The 19,769-nt window shown below is 41.7% G+C and overlaps 1 protein-coding gene across 2 annotated transcripts in view; it reads left to right on the top strand.

Moving 5' to 3' along the window:
- LOC123872845 (rab9 effector protein with kelch motifs-like) overlaps window positions 1-19,769 on the top strand; it is a 35,508-nt gene that overhangs the window by 7,234 nt on the left and 8,505 nt on the right. Inside the window, exons 2-7 of one of the 2 annotated variants that reach the window (XR_006797555.1) lie at window positions 8,991-9,152; window positions 10,671-10,825; window positions 11,053-11,251; window positions 11,693-11,839; window positions 12,127-12,279; window positions 12,470-13,992. Coding sequence is in view for 1 of the 2 variants with exons in the window: in XM_045917427.1 (XP_045773383.1) it covers window positions 8,996-9,152; window positions 10,671-10,825; window positions 11,053-11,251; window positions 11,693-11,839; window positions 12,127-12,279; window positions 12,470-13,428 (1,770 nt within the window). In the remaining variant the exon portion in view is untranslated. Of the gene's footprint in view, window positions 1-8,990; window positions 9,153-10,670; window positions 10,826-11,052; window positions 11,252-11,692; window positions 11,840-12,126; window positions 12,280-12,469; window positions 14,047-19,769 lie in introns of those variants that run through there. The other variant, XM_045917427.1, reaches the window with a different exon arrangement.

Genomic DNA, 19,769 nt, shown 5'->3' on the forward strand with positions numbered 1-19,769 from the left:
TAATAAACGTAAGGTTTCGATCATTCGATCCTTCTGCCAAAAGTCTAGAGGTTAAAGCACTACGTTTTGCGAAATAGCTGTGGAAATAGGTACAGACGGCGACAATCCATGTCTGACAGGGTACAGGACTCTACTATTCAGAACTCTGGACAGTTGGTAGTGGAATCCTAACCCTGTGTCCGTTACACACTCGTGCTTATTTGGTTGTACAACATCTGTAACATCATAAAACGCTTGCTACAATATTGATACCTTCAAAATAAGAGGAGAGAGGCACCAAGGTGGCTACTGGCTCTGCAGCGCGCTCTTCCTAAGATCGCATCTCATCACTATTTGATGTGATTGGCCTTTGTAGCAAACCGCAAGTGTATATACTTTATAATACCTAGTTAAAAATAGTTACAGGTCTAAACATTGTGCACCACTGAATCAGCTGCATCATCAAAATAGGGCATGGGTAAATTAGAAATCTGAATGGGCTCTTTACAATGTTCCTAGGTTCCCTAAGTACCTACCTAGACTATAGACTTTTTTAAATAATATAGTTAACAAGTTAAGTTTATGGTGATAGATCTTTGGCACACGGTCCAGTGCAGACTGTGGCGATAGACGCGATAATTACATTTCCCCCCACAACTGATGGGGGGGGGGGTGCTCCACTGCTACCCAGTCAGACAGTAATAACTCCTGTTTTAACTCGCTTTTCATTACTCTCATACAATAAGGCTTAAATCTTAATTCTGTCTTGCAGCTCTATAAATATTCTATCATTTACTCTCATACATGACGTGATTTTTTTTAATATGTGTATAGGTACGCCCTTGAATTTACCATTTTTTTTAATAGGTACTTATCAAAAAAATCCCTCTCGTTGCTCTCGCATTTTTGTTTTATGTTCAGTGAAACCTGCAACTATTTCCTCCTGGATTTATCAATAAAACCTACGGCCATTTTAGGGGTGCAGGTTTTAGCCATCTATTTTATTCAGTGTTTTATAATATATTATGTAGATCAGTGACAAATTTCGGTCTAGAGGAAAAGACAGACATACTCTTCCCCCGAATCAATTCGTAATCAATTTCTGACTACGGCCGTGGTAGGTAGAAATCTGCAAAGATTTTCTCCTTCTTCTTTTGGTAGTTTGATATACATTGCTCGCTACCTATCCTTACACATTTCTCCTGTGTGGGGTCTGCAACTTCACCTGTGTTACACCCTAATTTAATGTACATTACATGTGACTAGTTGACTCTTTTGCTTCCAATCGGCAGGGGTGTTCACTGTTCACCCGATGAGTGCAAACAGAGTGAAAACCTCGAAGGTGCTAAATTACGCCAAGTGCCGCCTTGTCGACTGACAGACAGACATGTTGCGTAACACTAACACGAGAAAATAGAGGGTCGTTCACCCTCTCTAGGGCTCACACCACCTGACAAAAATCTGCGAAAATAAACCCTAGCTCTACCAATTAAAGTGCAATTTCCATGAGCGAGTAATTGTTAACCCCAAAAGGGAACTGCAGCTTAGTTTTATGTAAATATAATCTTTATAATTTAACATTTTTGGTTGATTTTTGCTTACAAACATGGTTATATTTTCCAGTCGGGAAATTTTGAACCACTTATGTGAAAGGTTGAAATGGCTGGACGCTGTAATCAATACAAGCCGCACGGTTTTCGTGAACAAAATGTGCTGCCTTAAAATTTTAATGTTATTCGAACTAGAAACATAGAATGTAAGTAATACCGAATTAAATAGTACTTAAAAGAATACCTACCTAACTGCTGAGTTGTAGCCGGCTAAGGTAGTTAGGTACCTATTTTATAGACCATTTTTTTTTCTAACTAGTAAGGGTACCTAGTCCTTGCAAAAGGACCTGAAATATAGAGCTGAAGAGGAGAGAAAAATTTTAGTCCGTAGGCATTGGGCAGCATCTCTAATAAAATCGGGCATGTGGTATGTCCAAACGTTGAGGTATCCATGAGGATTTTCCTCCTCTATCTATTATAATTTATATCTATACGTTTTATTGAAAATATTACAATAAAACTTAAAGCTAGCCTTATCTAATTACTATACAAATCATGCCCGCGTGGAATGGTGCCAAGAATACTGGCTGCATTTCCGCGTTGGACAGCCAGGCTGATCCGTTGCGCAAAAAATGAGCCAGCCCTTCTGTCACCTGATGAGGCTATTAAACGCGGTGAAATGTCTCGTAAAAATTTCTTTGCACTAAAACTCCATGGCCCCAGGGTCTCCACGGCAAACGGAACAAAAATGTAACTCTCAATAAGAGAGGCATACTTGCGCCGCTTGCCGTTTTCAGCCATTTCTGCTGCGGCTCCCGGTCTTGATACTGTCTCCCTGATATGACACGGGGCCAATGTGTCAACGCACGTTGCGTCCCACATTAGCGCCCGTCCCCGTTCCCAGGGAACCAGCGTCAATCCATCAGGTCTCTTGCCATCATCCCGACTAATCCCTGCCGGCTCAATGAGCGCAGGAACGTCTATGGTGGCAAGAGCCCTTTTGATTGTGTCGTTAAGAGAGCCATGCCTAAATAGCCTACCAGCGCTCCTTTGGCAAGAGAGTCCGTGGATTCCAAATTTATCAACCTCTTTTCCACACGGACATCTGTGCTGATGGCACAGCGGTGTTCCCAATCTGAGACCTAGAGCCACACGAAAACTTTCATTATCTAAAAGGGTGCCGAGATTCTTGGATGGCAAGGCATGAAGCCAATACCCAGATTCCTTTTCCGATAATGCTAGGAGCCTGGCTTGATCTCTGTCACTTGTAAGAAATGTCACAAATAAATTAATCTATACGTATAATATTAGATTTGATTGTTTGTAATCGATAAATTCTAAAACTACTGAACCGATTTTACTAATTCTTTCACCATTAGAAAATTACTTTATCCAGAAGTAACTTAGGCTATAAATTACATATGTATCGCAGACGAAGTCGTCGACGAATGTGATGATTATAGGTATAAAAAATGTGAAGGTATAGCAACTCTTGTGAAATATTCGTACTAGAACTGTTGACACAATTTTTTTCAAGATGGTAACTCCGTGTTTTTCATTCTTTCTCGCAACTTCGCGTCCCGTGAACTATTTTTTAACCAGCTCCTGAAAATAACAATCTCCGATATGTTTAATAACACCTTCTTACTTTCAATGTAACTAAGTAATTACATGTTCCCTTCTTTTCTTCACATCTTCCCTATGACGTAAGTAATAGCATAACAAAGTGCGTAACAGTCCCCCTCGTGTTGCGATCAGCAGACGGGGTGATAAGTACGATCTACGGTTAAATCCAATTTGCCCCGGACCCCGACAAGCCGACATGTCCCCAATGTCTGCGCTAGGGCTTGAAAATCGGATTATTTTTCAGCTCCGGAGTCGGAGTTTGATGCTCAGCGTTCCAAGTCCGGAGTTCCGGAGTTTCTAAGCTTCATTGAAAAAGTTGAATATGATTAAATATGACGTTTGTTTTGAATATTTCTTGCACGTTAACGTCTATAAAACAAATCAGTTAGATAAATGAAAATTACTAAACTTCATTTAAAGATCTTAATATTACTTTTGTTTATTGTTTTCCATTGCATCGATAAAATTGGATAAGTTTCACTCTATTTCATATGTACAATTTATGAAGACTCTGTACTGTGTATGTAACCGCTGAAAAAGCTCGACTTTTGCTAAAAATATGAGAATCAAATATTATATCCTATAACCGGAACATGTTCACGATAACTCCGGTTTTACAAACGAAGCTGTAATCTTTCGAAGCTCCGGAATCACCCCAAAACTGGAGTTCAAGCCCTAGTCTGCGCTCAGTCGAGTTTAAACTTTCATCCCACGGACAAGTCGGCGACGAAATGAAATGGAGAAATGCATTATTGATGGCACGACCTGTGCGCAAACGTTCACAATCGAGACAACTTCTCAAGTTTTTTGTTGCCAATTTTTAGGGTTTCGTACCACAAGAGGTAAAAACTGGTCAAGTGCGAGTCGGGCCTTGCTCTTTTAGGGTTCCCCATGCCGAATTACAGCTTCTTAGTAAATAGGTATACTTACAGGCTCTGAGTAAAGTTGCAGATGGACGGACATGGCGAAACTGCACACTAATAAATAATAAACTGTATGGTCCTTGTCGACTACGGAACTCTAAAAATAAAATGTGAACTGAATAGGTACAAAATACAAATGTCAGCTATTGTATTCGACATGCAATGAGAGGGCGGGCGGCTGAATGACGCTGCATGAATACAGCACAGAATACCTACAGTATACCTACGTCCTACGCACAAAGCCTTCCGAGGCTGCGAATGACGTCCTATTCATGCTCGTGATATGAATGCAGCCAAGCAGTGCACTTTGTTGCACTTTTATTTGATTTTACCGAATTTTTAACCCAAAGTCTGATCGTTAGCAAAAAATCGGTCAAGTTTGTGTCAGACACGCGCACCGAGGGTCCCGTACTCGGGTATTTTTTCCGACATTTAACGATAAATCAAAAACAATCATTCATAAAAATAAATAAAAATCAATTTTAGAATGTACAGGTTATATTTGATACTCCACTTGGTATCGAAAATTACTTACTTTGAAAATTATACTATAAGACCTTTCTACCTACCAAAAATAATTCTAGGTCAACGGGAAGTAACCTGTAGGTTTTGTTGACAGACGCGACAGAGGAAGAGATGGACAGACAGACAGACAACAAAGTGATCCTATAAGGGTTCCGTTTTTTCTTTTGAGTTACGGAACCCTAAAAACGTGTAAAAACCTAAAAACTAACAAGTCGCATGGGAATGTATGGAAATTTTTTATAACGAGTTGTGATTTCAAAAGCGATAGAGGTCCTCAATTAAACTCTCAGCCGCGCAGCCAGGCTTCGAGGGGGAGAGTAGATAATCGCCTCCCCCGCCGAGGGGGGCGGCAACCCCTCCCCGGTGTGACTCTGCATCTGAGCGAGGGGGGTTACAGCGCCCCCTAGTTGCATCCGGAGTTAAATGGACACGGTTTCGGTCAAGAATACTACTAAGAATACACAATAATAGTTATGTGTAAGGAAATTGACCAGTTTCAGTGGAGAACACTTACCTAATGGTGAGTAAATAAAGCTTACTTCTCGCCTCGGACTCGGGCGGCGCAAGAGCGTAGCGCGGGAAGTCCTTACAAGTGACCTACGTCCAGCAGTGGACGTCTATCGTTTGATAATGATGATGATGAAGTGCATGTATCTACCTACCCTCAGTAGGACAGTTTCGTTGGCAATAATGAACCCCTAACCGAAAACCAAAACAACGCAACGTCCGACCCCCGTTGAAACAACTTGTTATTTTAATACAGAAGGGTGAGTTTGTTTGACAGTAGGAAAGTACTTCCTATCTACCTGCTGGAAACCAGACGCTCGGCAAACACAGCGGTAAACAGAGATAAAACACCCGTCAAGTGTGAGTCGGGCTCGCGCGCGAAGGGTTCATGCTACAAGAATTAACACTTTTTTTGTGATATAACCACAAATACAATGCTTTCGAATTTTTTCCTTTACTTGTGCTATAAGACATTGCTGTTGGCCTTATTTCATGATACCGTAACCGTAAAATTCACACCGTAAAAACTTTCACATCTCGTGAGATCTTTTGTGTCCTTTGTTGAGAAGATTTCTATTCTTTAGGATTCCGTACCTCAAAAGGAAACAAGGAATCCTTTATACCCACCCCAAATAGGATCACTTTGTTGTCTGTCGGTCTGTCGTGTCTGCCAAGACAAAGGGAATCAAAGCCTATAGCGCTCTTCCCATTGGCCTAGAGTCCTAGAATCATGAAATTTGACAAATAGCAATGTCATAATTCATAAAGCACAAGGAAAAAAATCCGAAAACCGGGAATTGGTGGTGACTGATGACGTCACAAAAAAATAAGTGTTATTTCTTGTACGGAAATGGTACGGAGCCCTTGGTGAGCAAGTCAAACTCGCACTTGACCGATTTTGTAACTCCTAAACGACTAACACAAAAATAAAAATCTAACTCAAAGTACAATGCAATCATGAGATCGAACAGTTTCTTACAAATTATTGATTTGCCCCAGTTTTCGTAACCCGGAGGAAACAATTCACTGTCTACCTAGATGTTACAAACTTCCTAGATAGTCAGATTTGGCACCGAGCTCCGAAACCCCGCTGGCATGATATTCAGATAAAATATTTTCCAATATTGAGAAAATTCGAAAGCTGCTCTCACCTAATTGGCTATATCCCAAAGATCATTTTAATTTGTAGGATGGTTTAAAATCGACACAGCCCGGGGTCAGCTCTATGCTGAGTTCTGAAAAATTGAAGTAGCCATCAAAAACAGAATTTGCATTTAAACCAGTGGAATACAAAAATAATGCGGCTCTCTGCGGCTTGTTTGATGTCATCTGTCCACGGTACCTAGTGAGGGCCTTGCAATGCTCCGCTTTCCGGTCGCGTCTTTAGCAGCTATCCCCAACGTCTATCGATCTATGGACTATGAGAAAGCCTTCGATTCGGTAGATGGATCGCTACAGAGATGCCAGATCGTCTGTTGTTTATCCTATCCTTGCATAAAGTACGAAAACACTACCCATGGCAGTCCGTATACAATACAAGACCAGACTACGAGACCAATCCAATTGCAGCGGGGAGTGTGACAGGGAGACGTAATCGCCCCGAAGCTCTTTAACGCTGCTTTGGAAAACTTCTTTAACCTTCTGTATTTGGAACCTGCTATAACTAATTCTTGAAAAACCTCTTCCACACCTTAAAACGGAAAATATTCCCAAAAATATATAGAAAATCGTAAACCGTCAAATAGTTAAAAGTTGAAACATGTACCTACGTAAATCAATGGTTACGGATTTGAAGTCCCCTGCAAAACACGAAACGCATATCTTCAATGAGCAGTAGTTACGGAAAAGGATGAAAGGCGCAACAACAAGCCCCGAGGGACGGAGACTTTCTTTTATTCCGTGAAACTCCCCATAAAACGTCACAAAGGGGAAGCCCGCAGGGCATAATGCATTTCTTTTATAGGATGCCCGTTGAAGAGAAAGCGTGATTATGACTTGAAAACGGAATCTGGTGCACTTTGTTAAAAGCTTGTGGAAAAGCGATAGGTACTGTTCAGTGTTTTTTTGAAAAATTGATTTGAATTTTGTGAAATAATACAAGATTATTAATTTATTTAATGAAGATAGTTTAATGAAATCGATATTCCACTTATTATTATTTTCCTTCTTTACGATGCAAAGGCGCTTTAGCACTAAAGTGATATTATGTTAAAGTGAACTCGAGCGTGTACGCAACTAGTGAATAGAGTAGTTACTTATACTACAAGAGGTTAATGCATCAACCAAGATAAAATATATACCTACTTAGGTACATGAGCATAAACACAATAGTAATTTGCATAGAAGTATCGCACCAAAGCATAGCAGATTTACATACCTAGTAGAGATACACAAAAACATATTGTAGGTGCTTTTACAACCTCTCTGTACCTTCTGTACCAGAGAAGAAGTTTGTTGAAAATAGAAACTATCCGTATGTGCAAGTCGGAAAAGACACGTCACACGAAGAATTCCGTCTTCCGTATCATCGTAAAAGAAATACCTACCGAACACTTTTTAGTTTTTTGTTCCTACTTGATATATTTTTTGTAATGTTCAGATTGTTTCCTTTACTTGCCTGCTATAAGACATTGCTACCTGCCAAACATGATGTACCCTATAGGTTTTCATTCCCTTGAATTGATAGAAATGACACGACAGACAGACAGAAAACGATTTTTTTTCCTTGTGAGGTACCCACGGAACCCAAAAAATAAAAATCCGCGCCAAATTGAACCTTTTTTAAGTCCAGCCTTTTTAATTAAGTTACTAGTGTTAGAACAACTATAACTCCTCCAGTCTTCAGATCCCATTCCAAGAATATGATTCATGCAATTAAATTACTGATGATTGAATCTAATTGTGCTCATTCGACCAAGAACTAAAATTTGTAAAGTAGTCTTATGAGATGAGGTCCAATTTATATTTTCGAATTTTAAAAAATGCCTATAATTCTAAAATCCCGTGATCCAGGATTTTATACATTATCATTTTAATTATATAGTCATCATTAGTTTAGAACGGTCACAGGTCAACTGTGTATTAGGTAGCCAAATTATTTTCATATGAAGACACAGAGAAGACAAAAAATAATTAAGACAAAGTTAAAGACCTCTACACTATTAATTATTATTTAGGTTACAGACCACTGACCGAAAGTGCTCTACTTATTCCGACAACTAATGTACTGTACGTACGTAACACATTGTACATCAGTCATCACACAGTTCCCGAGATTGTGGGATTCCACAAAAATAAATTAATATATTTTGCAAATTTATTTTAAACTAGAAGATGCCCGCGACTTCGTCCGCGTGAATTTAAGTTTTTAAAGATCCCGTGAGAACTGTTTGATTTTCCGGGATAAAATGTAGCATAGGTCCGTCCCCGGGACATAACTACGGGTTCCATACTATACTTACTAATATTATAAATGCGAAAGTGTGTCTGTCTGTCTGTTACGTTTTCACGGCTCAACCGCTGAACCGATTTTAACGAAAGTTACAGAGTTAGCATATGTACACCCCGGGGACAGACTTAGACTACTTGTTATCCCGGAAAATCAAAGAGTTCCTACGGGATTCTTAAGGGTCTATCCGTTTAACCTATTTATATGCTAGATGCTCTTAACGATTCAAAAGTACTGGTAAAAGTCTAATTGAATAAAAATATTTTGAATTTGAATATGATGTAACAGAGGTAGTTTACGCCCTGGAAATTGACTTCGGCAACTTTTTATCCCGGAAAGGCAAAGAGTTCCCACGGGATTTAGAAAAACCTAGATCCACGCGTATGAAGACGCGGGCTATCACCTAGTTAGTAATAAAATGAATGTTTGCAGATGACATGTGGTCGTCGGTGGCGAGCGGCGGCAGCGAGCGCGCGGCGCCGTGTGCGCGCGCCAAGCACTCCGCCACGCTGCTGGCCGGCTACGTGTATGTGCTGGGCGGACGTGGCGCCGGCGGTGCTGTGCCGTTGCGCGACTTTTGGCGCTACTGTCTCGGTAAGTTGTAAACATTTTGCGCTTGCTGCGCTCACGGGTTTGGGCACTACTTATTGCTGCCTAAAACACCCCCCCACCCAGGCAGTGCCCCCGCCAAGACAGTGTTCGCGAGGCCTACTTAGGGGAAAAAATCGGTCAAGTGACTCAAGTGAGAGTCGGACTCGCACTCGAAGGTTTCATACCATCATGCAAGGTATACCTAACACTATTTTGTAGGACACTGCAAGTTAATAACAGACAGCGCCATCTATATGTGATTTCGTGAAAACATTTTAATTTTTTATGTGTGACACATGACTCCGTCTCCGCGCTCGACAGCGAACTCAACGCCGTCGCGCAGAGACCAATCCCGGACTAACAAAACCGGACATACAAAGAAGCCCACTAGGGCCGTAAGCCAAGATGGCGGGCCCTAGCCGGTGAAATCCTGGCTAAAAGATCACCACCAGGGTACAATGTTGCCCTGCGCCTCACCCGGGTAAGGAGGCCATGCCTCGAGGCCCGTACCCCCGTTTGGCCGTTCCGGCCAAACGGAGAAGACCCGCACTCTCCCGTGTGACATAACCACAAATTCACGGTTTTCGGATTTTTTTCTCTACTTGTGCTATAAGACCTACCCACCTCAAAAATTCCATAACAAGAAATGTAGGCTTCTTCGCATGCTCCTCCCTAATGTAAGTAAATTCTTTTGACGATGCAAAACCACCCGTTAAAGTTTATTCAAATAAAAATCTAAGTATGTTATATTCACAATAGGAAATATACCAACCTCTGTTCCACCTCTGTGCTCTGTTCAAGTAGTAGTAAAGGCTAAGCTGGTGTCGACCTAATTAGTGAGTGTCGTAGAGAAGTGCTGGCACCGCGAGAGCGCTCTTGACACCGCTCGCTGCGGCGCCGCGGCGCTGCGGCGCGGGCACGAGCGCGATCTGCGGGGCTGATAAGCCAGACCGCTCCTCTCACTCTAAACTCTACAAACACAAACAAAACTAGACAAATCTCGTCTTCGATTTATTGAGAACGCTTGAAACAGTTCTGCAACAATTCAATTCTTAATTTTTTAAGAAAAATACCGCTTGCTATTGCTATAAATCTAAAACCTTGTTATAACGTGGAAATCTATAATTGCTTCCCAACATTACTTAATTGCATCGATCGCTGGTCCAACGAAGGAGGCTTGAACTGGCTTCTCCAGTTGGCCGAAGGCAAAGCGGGGCTACGGGTCTCGAGACGTAAGTAGCCTCTTTACCCGGGTACGGGGTAGGGCACGGGGTAATCGTGTAGGCCCGCCATCTGGGCTTGGGGATCCGGGGCTAGTAGTGAGTCCGTTCATTGGTGAAAATATATTATCTGTATAAGTATTCCATTTCGATCTCGCGACTACGAGGGTATTGATTGCTCCCGAGTGATATATGTGCTCGAGCCGATTCTGCCATGATTATACATCCTATATATCGTAGGGTGAGTGTTCAAGGGTGGATGCAAACGGAATGAGGCAACTTTTGTATCTGTTCCTTCCAGCAAGCAGTCGCTGGGAGCGGCTGGAGGCGCGAGGCGAGCCGCCGCCCGCGCTGCAGGAGCACAGCGCGACGGCGCACGGCACACGCCTCTATGTGTTCGGCGGAGAGGCGGGGGCGCTCTCCAACGAGACCCCGCTCTGGATATACGACACTGAGGTACCACTGTCACAGGTTGCTGGGGAGCGCCAGTTTCTTTTAGTAGTTCTTACAACTGTTTTGGAGATCGATTTCGAGGCCTTGCCTTTTAATTTCAAGTATTATAAGTTTTTCTATGCGATTGTTTCCACGGTGTGCGAATTGTGATGTCTAAAACACCTGTAAGGATGCGCTAGCAAACCTAAGGATGCACTTGCAAGCCACAATAATAGTAATTTCGTCGTTAGAGCCACATCTGGCGCAAGCTGCCGGGTCAGCCCGGCGGGCCGGTGCGCAGCCGCGCACGCGGCGGCGGCGGAGGCGCGGGCTGCGGGCCGCGCGGGCGGCGCGGGCACTCGGCGCACGCGCTCAAGGACTGCCTGCTGGTGTACGGCGGCTACCGCGACCTGCGCGGCTCCACCAACGAGCTGTGGGCTTTCCACTACGGCAAGTTATCCCAACACTGTTGTTCCGTATTGTTTTACTTCTGCCGGACGTACGTTTTCTTATTCACTCTTGAAAGAGAGAAAGAAAGAAAGAAAAACGTTTATTTCATAACTGAGACTGGGAAATCTCTTTGAGATACCCGACGTCCAAGTATTTGCAGTCTATTTATTGCTTGAACGACATAGCTCAACGGGGTGTGAAGCTAAACTGGCAATGGGCAGAGCACATAATTCGAAAAACCGATAGACATTGAGGTCCCAATGTGCTAGCAGGGCGACCTCGCACCGGAAATCGCAGCGTAGAAAGACCTCTATTAAGTGGACAGACGACATCAAGCGAGTCGGTAGTGGCGGTGCAAGACATGGCGTGTGGAAGTCCCTACAAGACGGTTGATGATGATGGTGATTGGCAAGTATTCGAGATGAGCTTCTGTCGGCGCAGAGTCGGAGAGCTGGCAGCAGGTGCGCACGAGCGCGGCGGGCCCGGCGCGGCACCGCCACGCCGCCGCGCTGCACGACTGCCGCCTCTACGTGCACGGCGGCCAGAGCGACCTGCGCGCCTGCGCCGACCTGTGGCACTACGACACACGTACGTACTAGCCACACACTACTACCATTACAAGTTAGTTCGTGTTTGTGATCTCACCTGGTATAAAGTGATGATGCCAGGCTAAGCGGAAAACGCAGGAGAGCGCCTGTTCGCGCCCGTACTTGAGCGTTTACTTCCCGAGGCACTTTTCAAACAATTTACAAATGATTTCTTGTCTTATCCTTGTTTCTTGTTGACTAGACATTACTAACACAGCTGAGATGTTGGTTTTTCCTGTTATGCCACGTGTGCGACAATTCCCGCCTGAGAGTATGTGTTGCCGGCAGTGACGCGCGTGTGGACGCAGGTGCGCACGCCGCCCAAGCTGTCGCCCAGCGCGCGCAGCGGGCACGCGGGGCTGCGCGCCGGCGCGCACCTCTACATCTTCGGCGGCGAGGCCAACGGCCACCCCACCAACGAGCTGTGGAGGTTCCACTTCGGTACGTACATTATCTACCAAACTTACCAAATATAGCTGCAGAATTCTAACAGATTTTCGTAATAAGTACCTATTTGTCATATAAACTGTAACAAACCTTTACTGTTAAACCATTGTCGTTCGTCAAGACAGCCCCCAGAACATGATCTTATGTTGCTAATTTTAATCATAATGCTTTATTTTATCCACAGCCACGGAGACATGGGAGCGCATAGCCCAAAGCGTGAAGTGGCCATCGGCGCGCGTCGACAGCCGCGCCTTACTAATAGGAGGCTCGTACACGAGCCGCGTGCGGAGCGCCCCCGTGGCCCCCCTGGCCAGACCCGAGAGCCAGGCCCGCGGCCGCCCCGACGCGCCCGCCGGCTTCCTGCGGGAGATCTCCAAGCTGTCGAGCTTCCACATCCGCCGCGCCGCGAGGTGCTCCTACACCGTACTGGCGGGAGACCAAGATTCCACCGAAAGTCTAGTCCGAACTGAACATTCTAATTTATCCAAGTCGCGCTCCGCCTACATCATCGACGAGAGGCTGCCGGCGGATGGCGACGAGGCGCCCAAGCGCGACGACGACACCGACGGCCGGCGCTCCGAACTGTCGCGCGAACCCATCTCCGTCCCCGACTTCGCCGACATGGTGCTGCCCACGCCCGTGCTCACCCCCGCCGAAGCCACCAAGCTGGTCTACCTCGATTCCGAAGAAGAGGAGGACGTCAAACGCGAGATAGCGCTGAAGCGCTCCAAGAACGGAACCGTCACCAAAAATAAAATCGTCCCGATTTCCAAGTCAGCGTCCGTCAAATTTACTAAGGAGCCCTTCACAGAAACGATTATCACTACCGAAGACGAAGCGGAAATGTCGACATCCGACTACGCGAGCGCTGAGAGGGTTAACAGGCTTTCCGGGGCGTCTTCCGGGTTCAGTAACCCTCATTATTTGGGTCCGGATATCAGGAATTTAGGGTCCGCGTTAACTCCGGACTCTGGCGTGGGTCCGGGGGACATAGAGCTGCAGGATTTGAGCGAGAGACGCGCCCGGAGCGTTTCGAGGAACGGGGAGAGGCAGCTGCACTTGCTGTTAGTCGGCGGGAAGGAGCCGCCGCACCTGGCGCTGCTGCAGAGCCCCTTGTCCATGTGGAGCTTCAAACTATTGTAATTTGTATTCTTAAGGAGCCATAGCGGGGATCCACACTGCTTTATCCCGACACATGGCGCAGCACCGGCCACAGAGGTAATATATCATCTGTGGAACCGACTGGCGGCTATACCTACTGAGCTGTCAAACGCTATAAATTATATACCTACGAGCTTCCAGGTATCATACATCTTTAAATGATCGAATGGAGATCAACTATTCTTAACAAAGCTAGCAAACAAACAAAACTATGTTGATTATAACTTGACATCGGCCGGAGCTCTCTAAGTCGGGCCCTCTAAGTTCAGCTTTGCCCACTGACATAGTTTTGTTATCTCATTGGTTTTGTCTGTGGATCCCCATTTCGCGTGGATTCTCTAGATTCGCAGGTTCGAATCAGTTCAAGTCAAAATACCTTAGTTTCCAACAAAATCTGAGCGCGTAACATAAGCCATGGCACGATTTCAGCGTGATTTTTAGTCATAGATTAAACATGTTTGGAACACTAATTTAATTAGATTCTAAATTCTAAAACGCCCATAGATTTAGGAAATGTAAGTAGGTATAAGTATTTATTAATACAGGGTGTAACCAGAGCGCTAGCAAAAACGAACACAGGTGATAGTACTCATGATCACTGATAAGATACCATAAAAGAAACTACGAAAAAAAGTCCTGTATTTTAAAAAAAAATCGCAATATATTGCAAATAAAACATCTGACCGACGCTAGAGGTCAACGAACCTTCAGTAAATAGGTCACTCGAAGTCAATGGCACGTTCTAGGTGGGGCATTGACTCGAGTTTTACACGCTATACAATGCAGGTGTGCAAAATACTAAATCACTAAAACTACAAGATATATTTTTGCTAGCGTTCTGGTTACACTCTGCATATGCTTGTAATTTGTATTGTTATTTCTTAGTAAAGTTATTAATAGGTAATAAGAAATGACTAAGTATTATTATATGTAGATACTTTTCCATCCAAAATATTTCTTAGCTATGTAAAGTCATCAAACGATAATGCTAGGTACTTTTTACCATTTTTCATTCCCATGTTTTTATTTTAGGTATGCATAGAAAAAACACTTGACTATTCAATTTATAATCAAAAGAAATGTATATTCTATGTCATGTTTGTTCTTGGTGGAAGATATTATCGACAAAACCAACAATCTAACTACCACGAAAGTTGAAAAAGGTTGAAAGGCGACTGAACCTTTTAAATTTTAGACCAAGGATGTTACGGAAGTGGCTATATCGGAATTCGGAATAATCGGAACTGGAGTTTTTAATTTGGTTTTTCGGAATCGGAGGCGGAAAAGGTCTAAATGAAAATAAATTTACAAACATCATTCATCAGTTAAATTCTTATTATTAGTTCAAAAAATAATACAGGTATAGCTTGTCTACATAATTTTGTTGATTTAGATGAGTAAATTGCGGTATTGGGGCACGTCATTTCAAAATAAGCAAGCTATAGGTATTGGGTGGGTCGCCTGGGTGTTGATAGTAAAAACTATAGAATCGAAAAACGAATTTAAAATCTTAAACAGTAGGTACTACCTATGGGTACTACTAGGTACTAGTAGTGAAGTTAGCAGCACTTGTACAAGTTTACTTGAATAAAAATCTATTCTATTCTATTCTTCGAGATAACTTCCGATTAAAATTTATCGGAACCGAAATCGGAATCAAAAGTGCAAAATAAATCGGAAGCTCCGAACAATCAGAATTGAACCTCCGTAACATCTCTAATTTAGACTATCTATAGAACTGAGCCTGAGAGAAAGACGTTCAACTCGGCATTTATGTACGTTTGCGGACTAACTTCTTGTCATTCTTGGTACAATACATTTTTCAACTCTCATGACGAGAGTAAAAATGTGCGACTAGTTTTAAAATTATTGTCGGTTGATCGCGTCCATTCGTTTGAGGGTACAATGAAAAGTGCCAAGTTATTTAAATAATTTAGATAATTAAGGATTTCCTAATTTTTTGATGTTCTTTATTTTTGTTAGTTATTATTGTTGTTTCCTGTACAGTACCTACTCGTTTATTGTTAATTTTTGTGTGTGATATTTTTTTATATTAACATTTAATTTTGAAACCAAAATATTCTAAATATAGATAGATGACATAACAGTTTAACTTAAGAAATATGCAATTTACACAAGCATTTATTTAGGATATCAGGGGGCACGGCAGTGCCCCCGCCAAGACGAGCCAAACGGCGGCCGGGGCGCTACGTAGTACCTTTTTCTCGAAGTGTTTCGCCGTATTTTCGACCCGTCATAACTTCGGTCTGGATGACGCTAGAAAGCTGAAATTTTCAGTATAAGGTGTCCTCAGCAAATTTACCAAATATACTAAGTATCAAATATCTAGCTTTTATGGTTACAGATTTATTGATACCTAAAATACGCCGTTTTCGTCCCTCACTGATGATCATCACTATTCATAGTCTGTAATTCTAGGGTACTTCCCGAAGTCCTAGAAAGCTGAAATTTGGTATGTAGACTAGAAATTGCATACAAACTACAGGAAAATTAAGAAATTGGCAATGCCCCCCCTCTACGCCTCTTATGAGTAAAGCAAATCTGTAAATTCTGTCGCTAGAATTCTGATATTTTCAGGATAAGATGTCCTTGGCAAATTGATTAAACTTATTGAGTATCAATTGTCTAGCTTTTATAGTTTCAGATTTATTGACAGTCAAAACTTCTAGTCTGTAATTCTAGGGTACTTCCCGAAGTCCTAGAAGGCTGAAATTTGGTATGTAGACTAGAAATTGCATACAAACTACAGGAAAATTAAGAAATTGGCAATGCCCCCCCTCTACGACTCTTATGAGTAAAGCAAATCTGTAAATTCTGTCGCTAGAATGCTGATATTTTCAGGATAAGATGTCCTTGGCAAATTGATTAAACTCATTGAGTATCAATTGTCTAGCTTTTATAGTTTCAGATTTATTGACAGTCAAAACTTCTAGTCTGTAATTCTAGGGTACTTCCCGAAGTCCTAGAAGGCTGAAAGTTGGTATGTAGACTAGAAATTGCATACAAACTACAGGAAAATTAAGAAATTGGCAATGCCCCCCCTCTACGACTCTTATGAGTAAAGCAAATCTGTAAATTCTGTTGCTAGAATGCTGATATTTTCAGGATAAGATGTCCTTGGCAAATTGATTGAACTCATTGAGTATCAATTGTCTAGCTTTTATAGTTTCAGATTTATTGACAGTCAAAACTTCTAGTCTGTAATTCTAGGGTACTTCCCGAAGTCCTAGAAGGCTGAAATTTGGTATGTAGACTAGAAATTGCATACAAACTACAGGAAAATTAAGAAATTGGCAATGCCCCCCCTCTACGACTCTTATGGGAAAAGCAAATCTGTAAATTCTGTCGGTAGAATGCTGATATTTTCAGGATAAGATGTCCTTGGCAAATTGATTAAACGCATTGAGTATCAATTGTCTAGCTTTTATAGTTTCAGATTTATTGACAGTCAATACTTCTAGTCTGTAATTCTAGGGTACTTCCCGAAGTCCTAGAAGGCTGAAATTTGGTGTGTAGACTAGAAATTGCATACAAACTACAGGAAAATTAAGAAATTGGCAATGCCCCCCCTCTACGCCTCTTATGAGTAAAGCAAATCTGTAAATTCTGTCGCTAGAATGCTGATATTTTCAGGAGAAGATGTCTTTGGCAGATTGATTAAACGCATTGAGTATCAATTGTCTAGCTTTTATAGTTTCAGATTTATTGACAGTCAAAACTTCTAGTCTGTAATTCTAGGGTAATTCCCGAAGTCCTAGAAGGCTGAAATTTGGTGTGTAGACTAGAAATTGCATACAAACTACAGAAAAATTGAGAAATTGGAATTTTCCCCCCTCTACGCCTCTTATGAGTAAAGCAAATCTGTAAATTCTGTCGCTAGAATGCTGATATTTTCAGGATAAGATGGCAAATTGATTAAACGCATTGAGTATCAATTGTCTAACTTTTATAGTTTCAGATTTATTGAAAGTCAAAACTTCTAGTCTGTAATTCTAGGGTACTTCCCGAAGTCCTAGAAGACTGAAATTTGGCATTAAGTACAAATTTCAAGAATTATGAACAACAGATAAATTAAGAAATCGGGTCCCCCTTCATCCCCTCGTATATGAGATGCATATCTGTAAAATCTGTTGCTCGAATACTAAAGTTTACATGATAAGATGTCCGTGGCAGATTTATCAAACGTACCAAGTATCTGTGTTTCCTGAAGTCCTAAAAGACTGAAATTTGGTATATCTGCTTCAAAATTGAGTTGCAAGATTCCACCCGAACAAATATACTTACATACGAGTACATTGCAAGTTGAATAAAAGCTTTTAAAAAAAGAGGTAACGATAGAGAGTGGGCCATGAAAATGATGTACCTACAAGAAATAGATCCAAAAAAAATTTAGGGCACCTGCCAAAAAGAAATGAAATCCCACCAAAAACATTTCATGTAAAAAGTTAGCCAAGACTCACAAGTTCATAATGTTTTCACTGTTAAAAAGTTATGAGATCTCTAGTAGAGCCAAGCCCCTAGCTGATCTTAGATTTGTGCTGGCCATGGGACCTATCCCAAGTCCAAAGTAATATAGCTCTTAAATGTTCTTGACTATATCACATTTATAACAATAAATAACAAATCACTCTACTTACAAGCTCTGATTCTACAAACCCTATATCTTGGTAAAAAAAGTACGGCTTGGCCGTTTAATGTTCGTAAAACTATTACATGACATAACATATTAAACGTTAAAAGTTATTAAACGGCCAAACCGTACTTTTTTTACCAAGATATAGGGTTTGTAGAATCAGAGCTTGTAAGTAGAGTGATTTGTTATTTATTGTTATAAATGTGATATAGTCAAGAACATTTAAGAGCTATATTACTTTGGACTTGGGATAGGTCCCATGGCCAGCACAAATCTAAGATCAGCTAGGGGCTTGGCTCTACTAGAGATCTCATAACTTTTTAACAGTGAAAACATTATGAACTTGTGAGTCTTGGCTAACTTTTTACATGAAATGTTTTTGGTGGGATAAAATGTTTACTTATTTAGTTAACTATCGACATATTTTTATTTTTCAAGACGTACCTACTTTTATTATAAGTAAGTTTATTAAAATAGTAATAGCATTTTTTGTACAATTTTGTTTGTTTATGTTTACAACTTCATCATCTTGGTAAAGAGATGGTGTTTCGGACTCAAATTGCAATTTATTGTTTCTGATGTTAATAAAAATGTAGCTACATACCTAATAATATCTATTTTTAATACCCTAAAAATCCTTAATCAAGAATGTAATATAGCACAATTATTCGGATTATTTTTTAAAGAGAAATTAACTTACTAAAAGTTACTGAACTAATTTTAGTGCAACCGAAACAGAATCTATACTCCATATTAAAAAAATACTTACTAAAAATACGTTTGTATTTCAATTCGGATTCGCCGATGCTATATACAGCAGTGCAGCGGCGACCGGCCGCGTGGATTTTTTTTATATCTCGTAGGTAAATTTTCCGGGATAAAAGCAGCTTGGTACTCGGGTTTACATGCCCAGGATGTTAGCTATGCCTGTACTCGACTTTGTCCACTGAGAGGTTTTTAAATTTCTGTGATCAAATTAATTTTCCCGGGATCAAAGTTATTTATTATCATTAAAAACGGCGGACGGGCCGTGTGAAAATTAGCAGACATATTACCACTTTCGTATTTTTTTAATACATGGATAAATTAAAATCCATTCCCAACTAATATTATAAATGCGAATGCGTGTCTGTCTAATAGGCATGGCCCATCCGTTAAACCGATTTTGGTACACATTACAACTTAATTCCGCCGATGTACCTGCGCAGGAATCTTATTTTTGAGTGGGAAATATCTCAGCCATCCACAGCGCCTCTGTTCGCTATTAGTGGCTTGGGCGCCATGTTTTGTTCGTGCGAATTATGAGCGAGATAGCACAAGTCTCTAATGTTCTTGTTTAAAATCTTAGCGTCAAGCAATAAGGTCTGCATTTCATTGGGTTTTAGTCGGCGTAAGGTTGCGCAAACGAATTGTGCCACTTCTATAATGTGGTTAGTAGTTAGCGTCACGGGGAAGGATACAGGCTATTTTTGTCCCGGAGTTCCCATTCCCAAAACCTAGATTGACGTGGATGACTTACATCATTTACTTGATTCAGAAATAGCTTACAACCCGGAGATGAAGACTAGTTTTCATTCGCAAAAATCAGAGTTCCCGCGGAATTTTTACAAACCTAAATCTACGCGGATGAAATCGCGGCCATCTAGATGATGTCTGCGATTTGTGTCAA

This window comes from Maniola jurtina, chromosome 15 (genome assembly GCF_905333055.1).
Source record: "Maniola jurtina chromosome 15, ilManJurt1.1, whole genome shotgun sequence".
Classification (NCBI taxonomy): Eukaryota; Metazoa; Arthropoda; class Insecta; order Lepidoptera; family Nymphalidae; genus Maniola; species Maniola jurtina.